A 19275-nucleotide genomic window follows, 5' to 3' on the forward strand; every position below is an offset into this window, starting at 1 on the left:
TGTTTCCCCACAGTTCTGCCCCCACTGTACTCTTTTACTAATATCTTCCTGAAACTGGACACTTAGCCTTGTCCCAGGGGCTTAGCCAGGCGTGGCTTACCATGTGGCTTCAGGTCAGCCAGAGCCCATCGATCTGATAAGCTAATTCTTGTACCCTCTTTTTCTTTATGAAATTATAGATCCCAATACAAATAGGTGTTCAGCTGCTTACATAAATCTAATTCCAGTAATACCAAAATAACCCTAAATCTGCAACAGATGCAAGGATGCCCCCTGGGGCAAATGTTAAGTGTGATGACAGCTGGGCATCAGTTAATACATTTGTCACCTGCTCATGGGGTAGGATCATGAGAGGTTTGGCAAAGGGACAAGTAACCTATTGAACACCCTGTGTAAAACTTAGTTAATATCAAGAGAAATTGTTTGTGGAAGAGTTTTTTTATTATTATTATTTCACTTTAATATTCTGCCTTATGTAGTTGCCTATTTGGAGTCACAGCTTCCCAAGAGTTTGGAGGAAACTAATAAGATGGCAGGTAAGAGCAGTGCCCCCTACACCAGGATTACCAAAAAACCTTGTTTAAGTACTCCGCTGCATTTTTCCTGGGAAATATAGGCCCTTGCATTATGGGCTTAATGTTCATAATTTATTAGGTAAGAACTGTTTAAAATAAAACTAAGTAAAGCACAAAATATATACTTTTCTAACACTTGGAGACTTGTTTGCTAAATTAAAAGACGAAGTGCTGAGAATATAAATTACTTTCATATGTTGAGGGTGAATGTTTAAATTGTACCCTTTTTTAACAGAATGTTTACTCATGAGCTTAGCATTTAAATGGTTAAAACAAGCCTTTGAAGTTAACACTCCATTAAGATGAATGGGGGTAATTCACACCTCTGCTGGTGCTGTATTATTTCAGTCTGGCTGCGGAGAAAACAAGACAGGAGTAGGTTGATTTACTGTGTGAAGGGCCCTTTAAACACCCAAGGTCTGGAAATTGTGTGTGTGTGTGTGTATGTTTCCTTTCCATCTAGAAGCAGAATTGAAATGCCGCACAATCTAGGTATAGAGCTGCAGTCTAGAAACTACCATAGATTCCTCCCTGTGGCAATTCCCAATAGGCATTTGGCGGGTAGCAAGTTACCAGATCAGCCCAAACTCTCCGGCTTTATTTGCTCCTCTGTTTCTTCTACCATGACATCTTTCAAATACAAGTTTAGTATCCTGGTAAATTCACCAGTGGAAAAGCAGAAGCTTACCATCCATTTTCAGATAACCTTTACACATGCCTTTGAATGGATTACGAGCTAATCATTGGCCTTCATGTGCTTCTAGAAACTTTTTCACTTTTGTAAAATCTCATGTTCTGTATTTGCCTACATATACGGCATCCACCTTTAAGAACAGTTTGGGGGGTGATCTCTGAAGTGAACAGAGATCAGTTGGGAAAGATTCATTCCTTTTCTGCATGACCTTTGCACTGGTACTATTTTGTATTTGAAATGTGTATTCCCCCCATTTCCTGGAAGTGCTATAGGCATTTGACCCTGAAATGATTCATTTTTGGAGCCTAAGAATAAGGTTCTGTGAGCACTAATGAAATGGTAAGCATTACATGAGATGTTAATGAATTTGAAAGATCTCTTTTGAAGATAAATGGATTTTTCTCTTCTCCATTCCTGTCCTTTGTATTTGCAGGATCAGGTTACTAGATAATCTGTGTGTAGCGGGGTGTGGAGTTTCTAGTTTCTAGTGCTGACATTGCCAGTATGGTATGGAGAGATGAGGAGTAGATGCGAGAAACAAAAGAACTCAAAACAGTTGATTTTAACCTGATTTTCTTCTTGGCATGTTGACAGTACTCCGTGGCTATATTAGAATTAGCCCTAATGAAAAAAAGACCTTGTTTCCTGCCAATAACTCTGCCTAGATTTTGGGTGTCATAATTTTTGGTCTTAGAACTTCTCAGAATCTTTTACAGTACTGAGAAAATTTTTTTTAATTAAACACACCACTTATTCATTTTTTCTACCATTAACCTCCTATAGTCTTCTCACAATGAAGAGGGGGGAAAATAGGAAAACAAAATTTTGGTGAAGGATAAGTACAGATATTACAGATGTGGTTTCCTTGTTGCAGTCAGAATTCTTTGTGTTTCTCACTGTTCGTGAACAGTCTGATTGTTTTTACGGTCCTCCTGATCCACTGTCCTACCTTGTGAAGCTGTCAATCAAGGTGAGCAGTTTTGAGAAGCAGGAAGACTCATCTTGGCTGATGGCCAGATGGACAGGTGGAAGTGAAAGGTTTGTTCGCCTGTGGGACAAAGGAAAGGGGTGGAGAGGGAAATTGAGTTGTCAGGGGTGCAAAAAAAGATGATTAAAAGACATGGTTATATGGAATGGTATAAGGGAAAAAAGACTTGCAGAAAATTGTTTCTCATTTGTTTAAATGTATATGTGTTTTATCTTTTATCAGTTAGTGGACTGATGCACAACACAAGCAAAGGGACTGGCTAATTTACTGAACAAAATGTTTATTGAGCACACAGTATGCACTAGAGTTGTACCTAGTCCTAAAGTTGTGAGGTTAAATAGGACACCTGAATTTCTTACCTGAAAAAACCTCAGATAAAACTTGGAATTTTCTCATTGAACCTTTTTCAGATGGACTTGATAAATGAAACTGCTTAACTCAAAGGAAAAAAAATCCATATTTTCATATATTTACCTACAGGTAGACTCTTTTTTTTTTTTTTTTTTTAATGATTCTGGAGTCATATTTACCTGTGTCCAAATCCCAGCTCTATCTCTTTTTGTCCAATTTTGGACAAGTCTTCTGAATTTTGTGAATTCTCTAAAGGCCTTCATGTTTGAAGACTAAGTTTTCTCTTAGCCAGGGGAAATGCACCTTGTTTCTTCAAGTTAGTTGACATGATGTTTGGGGAAAGCTTGAGTATTCTTGAATTGAGCACTGACTTGAATATAGGTGGTTTTATTTGTTCCTAAAAATCACATATCTCTTCTCCCTTCTCTGCTTCAGTAGTCCGATGAGAAAATAATATTCTAGAAATATCTGATCAGTGCAGTTTATTTTCATGACTGATGTATTCTTCCCCAGAAAAATAATTTTTATAGTTTTGTAATAATGTCAATAATGTCACCGTAGTCTGATTTTACCTCAGCTTTTTCACAATGTTAGGATGCTTCAGCCTCGTAAACTATGTGGTCAGTAAAAGCTCCAGCTCTCTTTTAAGTGAACTGCCAGATTTCTAGGTCTTGTACTTGATTTTAATTTTTTTAAGTATGAAGGAATATATCATATATATGTGTGTGTGTATATACACACACACACACACATATATATACACATTTATATACATATACTTACTCATACACACCTGTTATCTATCCATATATGTTAAATTTGTCTAAACTTAAGCTCATCCTTCCAGCAGTTGAGATCTTTTTGGAGTTTTGATTCTAGTGCATCATCATTCCCTGCTTTTTAAATTTTTTTAAAAGATTTTATTTATTTATTTGACATACAGAGATCACAAGTAGGCAGAGAGACAGAGAGAGAGGAGGAAGCAGGCTTCCTGCTGAGCAGAGAGCCGGATGTGCGGCTCGATCCCAGGACCCTGGGATCATGACCTGAGCCAAAGGCAGAGCCTTTAACCCACTGAACCACCCAGGCGCCCCAATTCCTGCTTTTTGACATCCTTCATGATCCTGACGTTTCTTCATCCCATTCACAAAGATGCTCAGTGAGACAAGACCAGCTGTAGAGCCTGCAGCCCCCCACTACAGATGTTTCTTCCATGTTATTAATCTCTTCTTTGGGTATAGTTATTGTCCTGTATTCCTGTATTGTCATCTAATCTGCATTTCTCAGTCCTTCTAGAAGTGACTCCCAAGGCAGTAGGTACAACTCAGATTCTTAGTTGTCCTGGGATATTTCTGCCTAGGTGCTGCACAGTTACTAAACTCAACATGTTCTAATCTGTTCTTCCAACTTGTTTTCTTGCTTCCATTCCCACCACCTGCAGTTCGTTTTCACACTGCGGCCAAAGTAGTTGTTTAAAAATGTAAACCAGGTCATGTCATTGCTCTGCTTAATTTCCTCCAAGGGCCTCCATCTCATGGAGAATGGAATCTGTGTCATGGCCCACAAGGCTCTGCTTGGTCTACGCCTTCTCTCTCTGACCTTGTCTCATATCTTTGACTCTTCTCTAGCTGTTCTTTGCCTTGAACACACCCAGCTTGTTCCCACAGGCTTACTGTTTTTCCGAGTTAGAACTTTCTCTTCAGTGAGATTTGCAGGCCCAGCTCCTCCTCATTCAAGCATCAGCCCAGTGTCACTGGCCCAGCAAGGTCTTCCCTGACCATTTGGCTTAGACGAGTAGCCCCCAGCGCACAGTCATGCTTTCTAGCACAGCCCATTGCTGGCAGGCTCTCCTGTTGTCGGGGCCCACTGGACTGCAGGTTTGTTAAGAACTGGGACTTGTCTTTCTCGTCACTATATCCTTAGAGCTTAGAATGGTACCTAGTACTTGGGAGTGACTTAGTAAGTATTTGTTGAGTGATTGCATAAATCCAATGGACCATATATATCTTTTCATTCATTACCTCCAGTCTGTTGCACATCAGTTCTTCCTTGGAAATGTCTCCTATATTTGCTTTTATCCTATCCCCAACCTCCCAGTCTCCTGCCAATCCCGGCACCTTTGCCTTCATCCCTTTCTGCCTGATTATTACAGCTGTTCTCAGCCTGTGCTGCTCTTTAGAATCACTTGGGAAGCGTTAAAAAATGAGAACATTCAGGTTCCACCTCAAACCAATGAAATCAGAATCTCTGCCTGAAACTCAGGCCCCAATACATATTTTTAAATCTTCCCAGACGATTGTAATGGGCACCCACTGGATGGCTGCATCAGTCTTCTAACAGCTGTCCTTTAGTTCATTTTGTCTGTTGTGTTCATTGATCTCCTTGGAATTCAGCTTTCATCAAGAGCCTACTGTGGCTCCCCACTGCCTGCCACATTAATCCCACCTTCCCCTGTGTCATCTACTAAATTGTATTTCATTCTTTTCTCTCTTACCGACATTCTGTGATACACTGAAACCATCTCACCAACACTTGATTTGCCTTTCATTACCCTGCCCTCTCCTCTTCTTCTTCCTTCCCCACTCTGACTTCTACTTACACACCTGGCCTGTCCTTACTCCTCTCCTCTGCCTACCCAAGCACTTCCCATTTCTCAGGGCCTGGCTCAAATTCCATCTTGTAAATACTTCATTCTCCATTTCACCTTATCTCTTATTTTTTAGATAAGTCTTTTGGTGTGTGTCATTATTACCTTATAATATATTTCTTATTTTTTTATAAATTGCTTTGTGTTAATATTTTTTGATTGATAAAATTTAAATGTAATTGGTACAAATTCAGAAGTTACAAAATTCCCTCCTTCAGTATCTGCCCCAAGCATCCAGTTTTCCTCCTTGAAAGCAACTGCTCTTACAGCTTTCTGTATCTTTGCAAAATATATTCTAAGCTGAGCTAACTATCTGTTTATATAACACACACACACACACACACACACACACACACACAACATTGGCAAACTTGCAGTCCTCTGCATCTTGACTTCTTTTTACTTAGAGATATTTAAAGATATGTGTATAGAGTCCTGGGATCGAGCCCCGCATCAGGCTCTCTGCTCAGCTGGGAGCCTGCTTCCTCCTCTCTCTTTGTCTGCCTCTCTGCCTACTTGTGATCTCTCTCTGTCAAATAAATAAATAAAATTAAAAAAAAAAAAGTTAAAAAAAAAAAGATATGTATAGATACATAATTTCAGTTTTAAAAAAAAAAAAAAGCAGGAAATCTGTCCTCTTAATAAACCTTTAAATGTACAATACTGTTGTTAATTATAATCACATTATTATGCATACAGTAGATCTATAGAACTTTTTTTATCTTGCAGGACTGAAACTCTATGTCCATTGAACAAAAACTCATTTTCCCCTGCTCCCAGCCGTGGCAACCATCATTTTACTTTCTGTGTATATGAGTATTTCTGCTTTAGTGGAATCATGCAGTATCTGTCCTTTTGTAACTGGCTGTTTCACTGCCTTAGTGGAATCATGCAGTATTTGTCCTTTTGTAACTGGCTGTTTCACTTAGCATAATGTCTTCAAGTTTCATCCATGTTGTAGCATATGGTAGGTTTTCCTTTTTAAGGCTATATAATACTCCATTGTACAGATATACCACAATTTCTTTGTCCATTTATCTGGCTGTGGCTGTTTCCACCTCTTAGCTCTTGTGGATAATGCTGTAATAGACATGGTAGGATGAATACCTCATTCAGTTATTTTGGATAAATACACAGAAGTGGAATTTTTGGATCATATGGTAAATTCTGTTTTTAATTTTTTGAGGAGCCTCCATATGGTTTTCCACCGTGGCTGCACCATTTTACATTCCCACCAACACTGCACAAGGTCCCAGTTTCTCCACATTCTCACTAGCATTTGTTATTTTCTGATTTTTTTTATAGTGACCATCCTAACAGATGTGAGGTGATACCTCATTATGGTGTCGATTTGCATTTCCTTACCAGGGACATTGAACATCTTTTCATATGCCCAGTGGCCATTTGTATGCCTTTGGAGAAATGTGTATTCACGTCTTTTGCCCATTTTTAAATAGAGTTATTTGGGGTTATTTTTGTTGTTATTAAGTTGTAGGAATTCTTAGATATTTTGGATATTAACTCCTTATCAGATAAGATATATGGTTTGCAAATATTTTCTCCCATTTGTCAGTTGACTTTTTAGTCTCTTGATTGTTTCTTTTCTTGCACAGAAGCTTTTAAGCTTGATGTAATCCCACTTGTCTATTTTTCCTTTCACTTTTTGTTTTGGAGATTATTCTTTATCAACACATTTCAGGCCACCTAGGGGCACCTGGATGGCTCAATCAGTTAAGCATTGGACTTGATCTTAGCTCAGGTCTTGATCTCAGGGTTGTGTGTTACAGCCCCATGCTGGTCTCCATGCTGAATATGGAGCCTACTTTAAAAAAATAAAATAAAAAGGCAAGCAGCCTAACTCTATTTACAGTGGCATAGTATTTTGTTCCTGCCCATTTAACTGGAATTCTGAGTCAAAGGGTATACATATTTCTAATTTGTATACCTATTACTAAATTGTCCTCCAGTAAAGGTTTTACTGACTTACATTTTCACCAACAATGTAATAATTACTCTTTACATTTTGTGGTGTTACTTAGCTTTTCACATTTAAGCACCTTCTCTCCCTCAATTGTGATTAACCCCAAAACAGAAGCCACGTCCTGCAAATATTAGCTTGTACACAACACCTAATACCGTAAGTTCACTCAATCGGTGCTCAGTAAATATTTGTTAAAAATCTTATTTCATTGTGTGTTTAGGGAGTTTTCTTATGGCTCTAATGACCACCATGTGAAAGTTGTGCCCTTTACATGTGAACTGTTCCTGGGAGAGGAGGTGGTGTGACTGATATTCTGAGGAGAGAGGCTGGCCATTGCTGTCACTCTTCAGATTCCGTATAATCTCTGCTCAGCTCAGCCAATCTTTGGATATGTTCTCAGGTTTGTTTAGTTTGAATGATCAGTGTGAGGACTGTGGCTGACACCAGACTTGGGCCCAGTACCCTTCATAGCCTAAAATTTCATATCCTAAAAACATGGATAACACATTTTTATACCATTTAGTACAAATTATCTAAATAAAAATCTATTCTCCATGAGTTTTTCCCAACTTTATATTATAAACAACTTCAAATATACATCTGAGTTGGAATAATATGTCCATATACCCACTACTGAAATTTAACATTTGTTCATAGTTGTTTTGCTACATATATAAACATATAAATATATATATGTAGGTACCAAAACAACTATGAACAAATGTCAAGTTTATATGTAATATATAAAAATATATAAATGTATATATGTTTGATGAATGATTTGCAAGTAAGTTGCTGATATTCCATTGAGTAGTAAATAAAGCTGAAAATTAGTTTTATAAATACTACCCTCTGTGAACAAATCTATTTTAAATGTTTCACAACCGTGTTCCCCCCACAAATTATATCTCTTTCTCCAAAAGGATAAGCAGCTGTTTCATGCATCTTTTCCTCAAATGCCAAAAGACTTCTATCCATGGAAGATCAAGGTTTAAGGGAGGGGAAGCAACTGGCATTCTAAATTTCTCCTCAGGGGGCACCAGGATGGCTCAGTCAGTGGAGTGCGACTCTTGATCTCAGGGTTGTAGGTTCAAGCCCCACATTGGGTATAGAGATCACTTAAAAATATGTAATCTTAAAAAAAAATTTTTTTCCTCTTAGTACTAGGAAATATCTTTCATGTCTTTATTTAGGAAACTGTCTTGATAAGTCACTGGGGATGCAACCTCTTCTAAATGCCTATGAATTGTAAAACGGTTAGTTTTATGTTATGTGAATTTTACCTCAATTTTTTTAAAAAAAGGTTGAGACTGGGGCGCCTGGGTGGCTCACTGGGTTAAAGCCTCTGCCTTTGGCTCAGGTCATGATCCCAGGGTCCTGGGATCGAGCCCCACATCGGGCTCTCTGCTTAGCAGGGAGCCTGCTTCCTCCTCTCTCTCTGTCTCTCTGCCTACTTGTGATCTCTGTCTGTCAAATAAATAAATAAGATCTTTAAAAAAAAAAAAAAAAGGTTGAGACCTTATGAGAATGAGTTGGCAGGAGAAGAGGAAGTTGAAGAAATAGCTACAGCACTCTTTATAAAAAGAGCATGGATTTAGGGGTTGAGGAAAAGTCGAGAGAAAGAGGCCGTGGGTGCTGAGCCAGCGGTGGGAGTCTGGAGCCTGTGAGTGAAAGTGGCTGAAGGGCATTTAACGAACAGAAATGTCTAATATTCAGCTTTAATTTGCCTGCCTCTGTCTCCTGAAACCAATAAAAGCGATACACAGAAATGCCTTGTGTGAGCCAGCTTGTGCGTGCAGAACCCTTCCCTGGAGCCACATGGGGCAGAACAAGAATAATACCATCTGTGCTAGCCAGATCAGAACCCTCAGAAAAGTGGACCTCAAAGCCAGTGACGCCCAGAAAAAAACGTAAGCCGCTGCTTCTTCCCAGAGTACTGGGGATGTCAGAAGGGCTATGAGGCCACCCCCCTGTGAAGATGTGATTGAACCAACTAGGCTTGGCTCTCAAAGTGAGGCCACTTCAGGTGCCATCTCAGGAGCACCCAAATGTCATTTCATTGACTTAAAATCACTCGTGATTAGTCTTCAGTTGTCCTTGTAGGGAAATGCCTCTCTTTTATAAGACAAAAGACCAAACTTCAAAGAAGTAGATCTCAAGGGTTGGGGCAGCTATGTGCTTCTAACTCTTCCCCTTAGAAGGGTTCCATGGGTTCCAGAACCAAACATGGTAGCTCAGAGACTGGTCTCCCAGAACGTGCCTTTTATCAACCTAAGGTGTTTTGTATTTGGGATCAGAACCTGTTGATCCTACTTCTAGTTGGGTGGTAAAAGTAGGAATCGAAAGGAGAGGGTCTCTAGGGAAAGGCACCCCCATGAGGAAAGAGTGAAGACTATTTTTGTAGTTCCCTCATTCTCTACGTCAGTTTTCTGTTTATATCCGAGGAAGTTTGATATTTTAAGTGAATGGGAGGTCTTCAGTCTCATAAAATAATATCCCAAACATGAGCCAGCCCATGTGTGGATGGACTAGGCACCAGGCCAAGCACGTGATCACATGTCATCTGAAGTAAGTACAGCTATTTCCCCCCTTTAAAAGATTAGAAATTAAAGTTTATAGAAGTTAGGAAGTTAAATGACTTGCCCAAGGTCACCCACCCAGAATGTAAACAAATTTTTGTGTGCTTAACTATCCTGCTAATGGTTAAGTATATCCAGCTAATGGCTAAGTATATCTGCTCATAGTTGATACATAGTTAACACCAACTGTATAGAAGCTCCTTTATTCATTGAAATGTTGCACATGAGTCTAAGTCGGCTCTCTCATGCCAGCCAGACAGCACTGGGCCCACACTTTGTCCTCTGAGTCATGGTCTATTGCCACAACATTATTATTTCTTTTTTGTTAAGTATTTCAGAGGAAAATTCTCTGCAAAGGAAAGGCATGTGGGCTTTTGGTAGAGCAGGAATATTTTTCCAGTATTTGTCAATCAGACTTTGCGAAAACTTAGACCCCTTGAAAAACAGTGTTAGAAATCCAATTTTGTGTTCTATGACTCTCTACAAATAAAATTTGTTTTATATCTATATCTATATCTATATCTCAGACCATCAAGATTCTGATTTATTGTTTTCCAGACTTTGGATTTCTTTTGGATCCTTAGACCTTCAAAATAGATTTTGGGGACAGTCCTAAGATTGCTAGCTTTTTATTTTGCAAAGTGATGGAGGGCATTAAGAAATGCTTGCCATCTTATCATCATTATCCTTTAATATAAAAAAGAAAGATCATAATACAGCATAAAAATATAATACAGTCCTTTAAATGCAATAGGCCTGTATTTGTTAAAAACTTGCCACATATCCCCCGCCCCTTTTTAGTTGGGTTTTCCCCCAAGTAATTGCTGATCCTAAACTTTGGAAGGGAAAAATATCTAAATAATTAATGGTTTACAAATTTTAAAAAAATTGGCCAACGTTTCAGCATTCAGGAAAAGTAGCATTTCTACTATAAAGCTTCATAGGTTTACATGTTCTGTCGAGTCAATCAGTAATGATTATACCATGATAATATTTACATTTCACAGGGAAGCAAATACTTGGATACTCCCCATGTCTTTGTCTAAAGATTTGTCATTCATTTGCATTCAAATAAATTCTTTGCTTTCACTCATCCAGAATAGTTCTCAACTTATTAGCTAACCAGACTAAATAAATAGAGTTGCATTCATGCATTTTAATGTGAAAGTAAAAATGGTTTTCCCAGATTTTTTTTCTTTTCAATCAAGTCCCCCAAAAGATATCTAATCACTCCCAGACTCAGTTACTTAAACATTTCACAATGTTTCCACTTCTCTAGTAAAACAAAAAGAAACTTGCTTTCAGTAAGTCAGAGAGCCATACTGTAGCAGTTTAGAACTTTAATTTTAATTTAATTTTCTGATGAGAGAAAATTCTTAGACTCCATTTCCAACCTCATGTGCCAAAGGATGATTTTGTCATAGAGGTGCGTGGCATTGCTCAGTACACACAGTGATTAACCTTTAGTTGCTCAATCCAATCACTCCTGGAGCTCACAGTCCAACAGAGGCAAGCTGTGTACAACTAGGATCATAATACCCGGAAGGACGGGGTTTGGCCTTAGTGCATGCCATGTGCGCCCTGGACATCAGTGTACACTTGTTGAAAGAATGACATAGCTTGGTGAGTAATAGGAACATTAAAACCTCTGCTGGACAAGTTCATAGGAATGGAGGCTTATGGCCTGGATGAATGGGAAAGATTTGCCAAGGGAAGTAACAGCTGAGTAAAATTGTAGGACAACCAAAGTAGAGATGATAATGGGAGGAATGCATTTCCACTTGGAAAAAAAAAGAAATGCATAAAAAAATGAAAGGTATATTTTAGAAGTGACCAGTAAAAATTTTGTCAGGAGTAAAGATGTAATGAACAGTTTGAGAAAGAAAGCCGAGGGGTAGGATCCTGATTGTAGAGAATTCTGGAAGCCAGGCTGAATTTGGCCCTTTTTTTTTTTTTTTTTTTAGAGTGAGAGCATGCACCCATGTGAGCCGTAGGGAAGGGGGAGAGGGAGAGAGAGAATCTTAAGTAGACTCCATGCAGAACACAAAGTGTAATGTAGGGCTCAATATCATGACCCTAGATTATGACCTGAACCAAAATTAAGAGTTGGAGTTGGACATTTAACCGAGTGAGCCACCCAGGCACCGCTGAGTTTGGGCTTTAAATCAAACAAAAGGTAGAGTCTTAGTTGAAGGCTTTTGAATAAGGCATGTTCCAAAAGTGATCTTAATTGCTTCTCTGCATTGCCTATCACCATCCTTATCTTCCAAAAGCTGTATGAGAATAAGCACGCTCTGCTTTCAAGGGCTGGTCATCTAAAAACCCACACTTAATTTGTTCTAAAGTCTCAGCTTTAGGGGGCATGAGGAACTGTTCCTGGAGTTGTGGGAAATCCCCCATGCCTTCAGATCCTATGATAACCCTTGGCATCTCAAGGGACTCGCCATGGTTCTGCCTCCACAATTCTGCACAAAGCCATACATGCTATGTTCTCTTTCCTCTCCAAAGTTCCTCCTCTTCCTCAAAACCTAACTCAATACTTGCCTCTTCTGAAGGGACTTCTAAGACTCTAATATGAAATTATTTGCTTCATATTTGTTTCCAGGAAACCCATCTTTAACATCTTGGTACTACATTTAATTTCCTTACATCATGAAATACGCAAATTATTGTATATTTATATCTAACCATACTATAACAGGCTTTAGAAAATATACTCTGTCTAGCAGACCCTTTATATCCTGTGTCTGGGACCTGCCTCCCATCCTGCCTCCCCACCCCCGAACTTCACAGTACAGTGCAGTGCACTTGGTGAGTGTTGGTTTAAGAGCTTGCCCTCAATAACACAGGGTTTCTTTGGAGCTGAAGATCTATAGGATATGTGGGGTGTGGGCTTTCACCCATCTTGGGCTCCACATTCTTTTTACCAGCATGTATAGAGCTTCTAGAACAGTATCCACGAAGACAGCAATTATTTCATAAGCCTTCTTTCTATCCTCAGTGTCTCAGTTTCTACAGGCCTCCAGTTTCTAGTGATGATAGGAATGCAGGCTGCTAACATGGTCATGCCCTTAATAACCTGGGATCGGGCACCATAAACAACATTAAAACAAAACAAAAAACAAAAACCCTCTTAATTGTATCCAGGCTTCATTTCCTCCTAACTCACTTTTACCTGCTTCATCCACTCTCTGGGACCTATGACTAGCAATGGTAGGTCACATACACGCCTCATTCCAGCCCTCCAAATTTTGTTTCGTGATCTCCAGAGCCTGTTTGTCATGTAACCTGCTGTGGGGAGAGGCCCAGCTCAGGGGAGTCCATAATGCCGCACAGACAAAGGCACACTTTCATCTCCAGGTCCCAGGCCAGAGGAAGCCATAGCACCTGAGGGTTTGGAGCTGTGGCCCTCTTCTTTGGAACTTGTGCCCTCCAAAAATTTCTCCTAGGCTGCCTGTTCCTGCATGACCAACTTTGACCACCACCAACTACTGCTTTAGACAGAGCTTCAGAGTCCTGCCTCACGGATGCAAATCCAAACAGCCCAGAATCAAGCCTGAGAATCAAGTCAGAATGGATTGATTTGCATGGTGGAGCTTTGTCACTGAGAGAAGCCAGCCAAATTCCCTGGGCTCCCCAGCCCTCCGGAAATAAGCTTTACAGGGCCTGGGGGCCAACAGGGTGGGCGTGATTTGAATATTCACTGCCACAGCTGCTGCGCCCCAGCACTGGTCACTGCCATCGGTTTCGCTTCATTTTACTGCCTCAGAATCCCCCTGTGCATGTTAGTGGTTAATACAGCAGCCGGGAGACGCCAGACAGCTCTCGGCACCTGGTTCAAATTTAAGGCTCATTTACACATGATGTCACACACGCATTGTCAGCGCAAGGGAGGTCAGGATGGTTCATTTTGGGAAGGTTCGCATTGTTGAGTCTTTACAACACTCACTGCTATTAATGCTTTAACCATCTGACTTGGATTTCGGTTTTCTGGCATGAGGTAATCCCAGGCAGTAGATTTATATGCTGAACGGGAAGCCAGCAGTGGTGGCTAATCACGCTGGTTTGCAGATCTGCACCTCTAGAGCCTTGGGATGGAATTAGAGGGCCACATGGCATGTAGCAAATCATGGAGGTTTCGAGCACAAGGGGAATTAGCCAGACCTGGAAGCAGGAGCTGTGAGGGGGCGGTTGCCTGAGGTGGGAGGCTTGACTGAGGAATAAAAACCAAAGTAAATTGGACAAGGGTCTGAGCCCAGAGGCCGTAGGATTACTTTGGCCAGTGTTTTGGGGTCATTGCTTGGCCCACCCTTTTGTTCACCATCCACAGACATTCCAAACCCACCTTCCCAGGCCCAATTCAAGTTTCTCATGTTTCGCCAAGCCTTTCCTGACCACCCAGCCCATGGCGATCTTTCTCCTGAACCCCTAAGTACTTCCGTCAGTAAAATAAGGCAACTAACAATTGCTGAGTATTTAATGTGTGCTACTTGTTCGTTTTACTCTCACAGCAACCACATGCCAAAGACACTATTGCTTCCGTCGTACAGACGAGGAAATCGCTTCACAGAGATTAAATACTGTGTCCATTGTCAGAACTGGTCAGAGTCAGGGTGGAGGACTGATTCCAAAGGCCAGTTCTGAAGCACTGAAGCAGGTGACAGACCCGTGGAGCCGTGCTATGTTGCCTGTGCCACTTAGCTCTGCATGGGTGAGACCAGCTGGGCCTCAGGGAGACCCCTCAGGGGAGCACGCGGTAGTGCTGGGTCAGGCCCCACGTGCACATGCACTGTCTCTGTTGCCTGGCTGGCAGTAATGACGGCACAGGGACCGCTGCTGGTGCTTTTCTGAACCCGCTGACCTCCAAGCACAGTGGCCCTTGAGGGTATGCTCGGATGGATGGACAGTTAACCCCCTCCACCTTCATCTGTGCTGTGTCCTACCTATTAACATGTGTCCTCAATGTATTAAAATGTTGAGATCTTTGGGCGACCACCACTTTCACTTGCAACTGTCCCCTGGCACATAGCTAAAACAAGAAAACTGGTCTGCCTATTACATCTGCAGTAAGAGTCTCCCTACCTTACAGGAAAGTCAGAGTATGTCCCACAGTCCTGCTGACTGTCTTGATTTTGATTTTGGGCCAAGGCCTGTTGCCATGGGTCCCCCCACTGGGCTTTCTCATTCTGTGAATGTCTGTTTTAGTCAAGCAAACAAGCATTACAATGGAGATAACATTGGCTATGATGGCAGCATGCTGAGGGGCACCTACTGTGGGCGGGAAAGTCCAAGAAAGCGTTCTGGGAGTGGATGACCCTCTTGAAGAGTAAGTGAGTCAGCCAGTGAAAAGGAGTGTGAGGGCACTCCAGGCAGAGGGAGCAGCACAAGTAAAGGCCTTAGAGGCATGATTACAAGCAGTCATGAACACACCTGGACTCCGACTGGAAGGGCTCTGACGAGAGGGTAGAAACCCAGGTCATCCCTGACCCTTCTCTACTGTCTATTTAAGTAACATGAATGATGCTCTTGCCCCCAGCCCTAGAGAAGACATCTCTGAAGACTGTTTTCTTAGGAAATGTCTTCTCAGAATGACCCTACAGACAACAGTTGTTTCCCCAGTATTCTCTCACCATTGAACACACCTAGGAATAATTGAAAAACCAGGCAATTGAATGCCCCTCTTGTAAATCACCATCACTTCAAAGCAAACCTTAGTGTGCACTTTGTAAGCCATGCTGAGTATCTCATACTTGCCCCTCAACTTTTCACATGCTGCTCTCAGTCAAGGAGGCAGACCCCTGTGGACTGTGTCAGTGGGTTTGTTTGCCTCTGGCTTTCCATTGGGTTCAGCCAAAGAAAGACACCCATGGGAGGTCAGAGAGGAAAGAAAAGTGATGTCAGGGTAATTACCCCTCCACACCCCCTCTCTGCTAGGCCATGTTGGCTGCATCTCTCTACTGAAGGCACAACTCCTGTCAGGTGGCCCTCTCCATATAGCCATCCTTGCTGGGGGCTTCTTCTTTGCCCCTTCAGTCATAAGGTAGTAATAACTACCTCTCCCTCATTGTTACTAGCTGTTATGGGCTAAGTTGTGTCCTCTTCCAAATTCATATATTGAAGCCCTAACCCCCATTACTTCAGACTGTAACTGGACTTGGGAGATAGGGCGTTTGAAAAGGTGATTAAGTTAAAATGGGACCTTGAATGGGCCCTTATCCAATCTGACTGGCATCCTTACAAGAATAAGGAACTTAGACAAAGAGATACCAGGGATGCTCATTTACAGAGGAATACCATGTGAGAACACAGCAAGCAGGCGTCCGCCCATCTGCAAGTCAAGAAGAGAAGCCTCAGAGGAAACCAAACCCGCCAACGCCTTGATCTTGGATTTCTAGCCTCCAGAACTATGAGCAAATACATTTCTATCGTTGAAGCCACAAGTCTGTGTTATTTTGTTACAGCTGCCCTAGCAAACTCATACATTGGCCAGGAACATACTTCACTGTCCTTCAGTGATTTCCTTAAACCCTGCTTATTACCTTGTGTAAAGTTTCTTTACTACACTTTCCTTTTGAACATATCACCTGTTTTCTTTTTTCCTGACTGAGAGACAAGCTTAGACTCCAACAAGAGGGCTTAGGGACAAAGGCGAGGATGTAGGTTGCAGAAAGCAGCTCCCATGTCAACTCCCTCCATTGCATGAATGCATCAAGCGCTCTAGGGCTACTCCAAGACATGTCTCCTCCTTAGGAGCCCAGTGACTGTGGTCCTTACTCCTATGAGCTTCGATTTTCCTATCTGTGAGGCGTAGATCACGAAGTCTACCTCCTTAGGGGGGTATTTTGAGATGAATGTGGGAGGCAAGTATGAATCCACTGAGTCTCAAACCCTACAAAAAAGCAGAGGGCTCTTCTAGAGCCTCTCTGTAAGCAATTTCATTGATAAATATGCACGGAGCATTGACGTCTTCGAAAGCAAGAGCATGGTGGTTTTTACTTTGAAGCACAGCCCTGAGTGTGGTAAAGGAGAGGAGCTCCGCTGGCTGCTCAGCTGCCCCTGTTCGCTCTTCACTAACAGGAAAGAGAGAAATCTACTCTTCCTTTTCAACTGATACAGACCCCATCCAAACAACAGGCCTCTCTCTGTCCTGTCCCTCCTGTTTGTTAGAGAGTGAAGGCAAATGAACCAGCTGGAAGCCAGAGCAGCTCAGATCCCGAAAAACGTACACAGTGTGGAGTGGGAACACAGGGTGTCTCCTGGATCCCGTTTTCTATTGCCAGTAAACATGGCTTCTCAACCACATTATCGTCACCTGCCGAGACTGAAACAGTCTCCACGCCCCCAGCTGCAGAGGGCGCTCTCCAGTCCCAGGCTCCTAGAGGACAACTGTGGGGGCACAAACAGGCACGGGAGACTGAGACAGAGTCTGGAAATCCAAGGGCCCCAGAAGGTCACTTGCATCCTGACTGCGCTCTCTGCAAGCTGTGTTCTCTACTGACCTTTCCCAGTGCGGGACTGAGGACCCCGGCTTCCTCCCCAGCTGGACCTCTGGCTCTCCACAGGGTAGGCTGGCTCCTGGAAGGGGGCTCCCTCCAGGCCGGTGGGAGCACGTCCGTGCTCGTGCGATTGTCACAGGTATTCCTGTGAGTATGAAAAGCCTATTGAGGAATGAAATGGCCGTGTGGGCTAGCCAGGTATGAAGAATATAAAACGCTCAAGATGTAGACGTATAGAAGGACCCTCACCTCCACTCTTATTAAAGTAAACAAACTCCGACAAGCTCCAAGGGGCCCCTCCAAGAGCTGAGGTTACAGGGCAAGCAACTAGGCTGAAATCTAAGGGTCAGTGGGGGCGGGTGGAAAAGCGCAGGCCACGAGCCCTTGCCTCCCCGGGGGCTGATGTGGCCAACAGAAGTCACCTGGAGTAGGGAGCGAGTTAGCAGAGAATGAGTGGGGGCTGGTGAGGGAGTGTGAGCCCCTGGGACCACACATACAAGGGAGTTTGCATCTGTTTTGCAGGCTCTTCTCCGTGAAGCCCATCAGACACTCACAGAAAAGACTGGCCAAAGTCCCGGGAAAGAATCCCTCCATGGGGCAGTCCAGGGAGGGGAAAAATACCCACTGTGGAGGGACCTAAAACCAGCCTTCCCCAGCCCTCCTCACCCCTTCTGGAACAAAAGCCTTAATCTGCAGGAGATAGGACAAAATCTCATTTTCCTTAAAGCCCTGATAAAACTGAGGGAAGGATACAGAAAAACCAAAACCCTCCACCCTAACCAAGGGGCAAGAAATTCAGAAAATGAAAACTAAGACTTTATTGCCTTGGGATGTAGTCTGCAAGAAATGTTGAAGTTCTTCAAGCAGGAACAGGTGCCAGAACTAAGACACGAAGAGCACTGAGAATTGAATGATTGAAGGTAAAATACATTACAAATTTTTTAATTGTTCTGAAAAGACAAATGACAAGAGGAAAAAGTAGCAATGCATATATGTGTTTAAAAATGCTGTTCATATGGTGGAAGACAATTTTTAAATATTGAATTAGTTTTGCTTTCTCAGGATAAACTCCATTCTTTTCTGATGTATTATTCTTTATTTTTCCACCCAAATTTCCACTTTTTAAATATTGACATGAGCAATTTTAGACATTTATCATTTATTTGGTCTTTATTCCCTGTATTCTTTTTATATAGCTCTTGTTTTTTAAAGGATTTCTGCACCAATATTCATATGGGATATTAATAGTTTTTTAAACTACCTTTGGTTTGATGTCAGGATAATGCTGGCCTCATAAAATGAGATGTGTCATGCTCTCTTCTATTTTCTGGAATATGTTGCATGTAATAGGTGGTAATTTCTAAAGTTTTGATAGAATTGTCCAGCGAAACCATCTGGATCTTTCTTTAGGTTTCTTTATTTTCAAACATATATATGTATAATCCAAACCCAGAAGTCTGAAAATAATGTATCTTGGTGTGTTGGCCTTTTTATTCATTTGTATTTATGTTGCCTGGGGTTCTCGACATGATGTCTTTCATTAGTTTTGGAAAATTTTGACCACTATCTTTTCAAATATTTCTGTCTCATTTTTTCTTTCTTTAGCTCAATTTTTTGCTCTTTCTCTCTTTCTTTTTTTTTTCTCTCTCCCTTCCCTGCCACCCCTCCCCCGCCTTTAGAATTCCGATTAGAGTATTTGATATTGTTTCATGGCTCTTGGATTCTCTGGGCTTTTTTTTTTTTTTCCTTTTTGTGTTTCAGTTTGGTTATTTCTATTGACCTTCCTTCAAGTTTACTGTTTCTATCCTCAGCTGTGTCTAATTTATTTTTGAGCCCGTCAAAGGCATTCCTCATCTTTGCTATGTTTTTTTACTTTTGATACTTCTACTTGATTCTTTCTTATGGTTTTCATTTCTCTGATAAAAATTTTGATGTGTTCATTTCCACTAGGCTTCTAATATATT

At 41.5% G+C, this 19275-nt stretch overlaps 1 protein-coding gene across 4 annotated transcripts in view; it reads left to right on the forward strand.

Moving 5' to 3' along the window:
• The window catches only part of SLC38A6 (solute carrier family 38 member 6), a 93351-nt gene that overhangs the window by 64065 nt on the left and 10011 nt on the right, over positions 1 to 19275 (forward strand). For 3 of the 4 annotated variants that reach the window (XM_032344404.1, XM_032344405.1, XM_032344406.1), the window contains one exon: positions 480 to 536. In XM_032344404.1, the coding sequence (XP_032200295.1) occupies positions 480 to 536 (57 nt within the window). Of the gene's footprint in view, positions 1 to 479; positions 537 to 14326; positions 17958 to 19275 lie in introns of those variants that run through there. The other variant, XM_032344403.1, reaches the window with a different exon arrangement.

The sequence above is a fragment of the Mustela erminea genome, chromosome 5 (assembly GCF_009829155.1).
Source record: "Mustela erminea isolate mMusErm1 chromosome 5, mMusErm1.Pri, whole genome shotgun sequence".
NCBI lineage: Eukaryota > Metazoa > Chordata > Mammalia > Carnivora > Mustelidae > Mustela > Mustela erminea.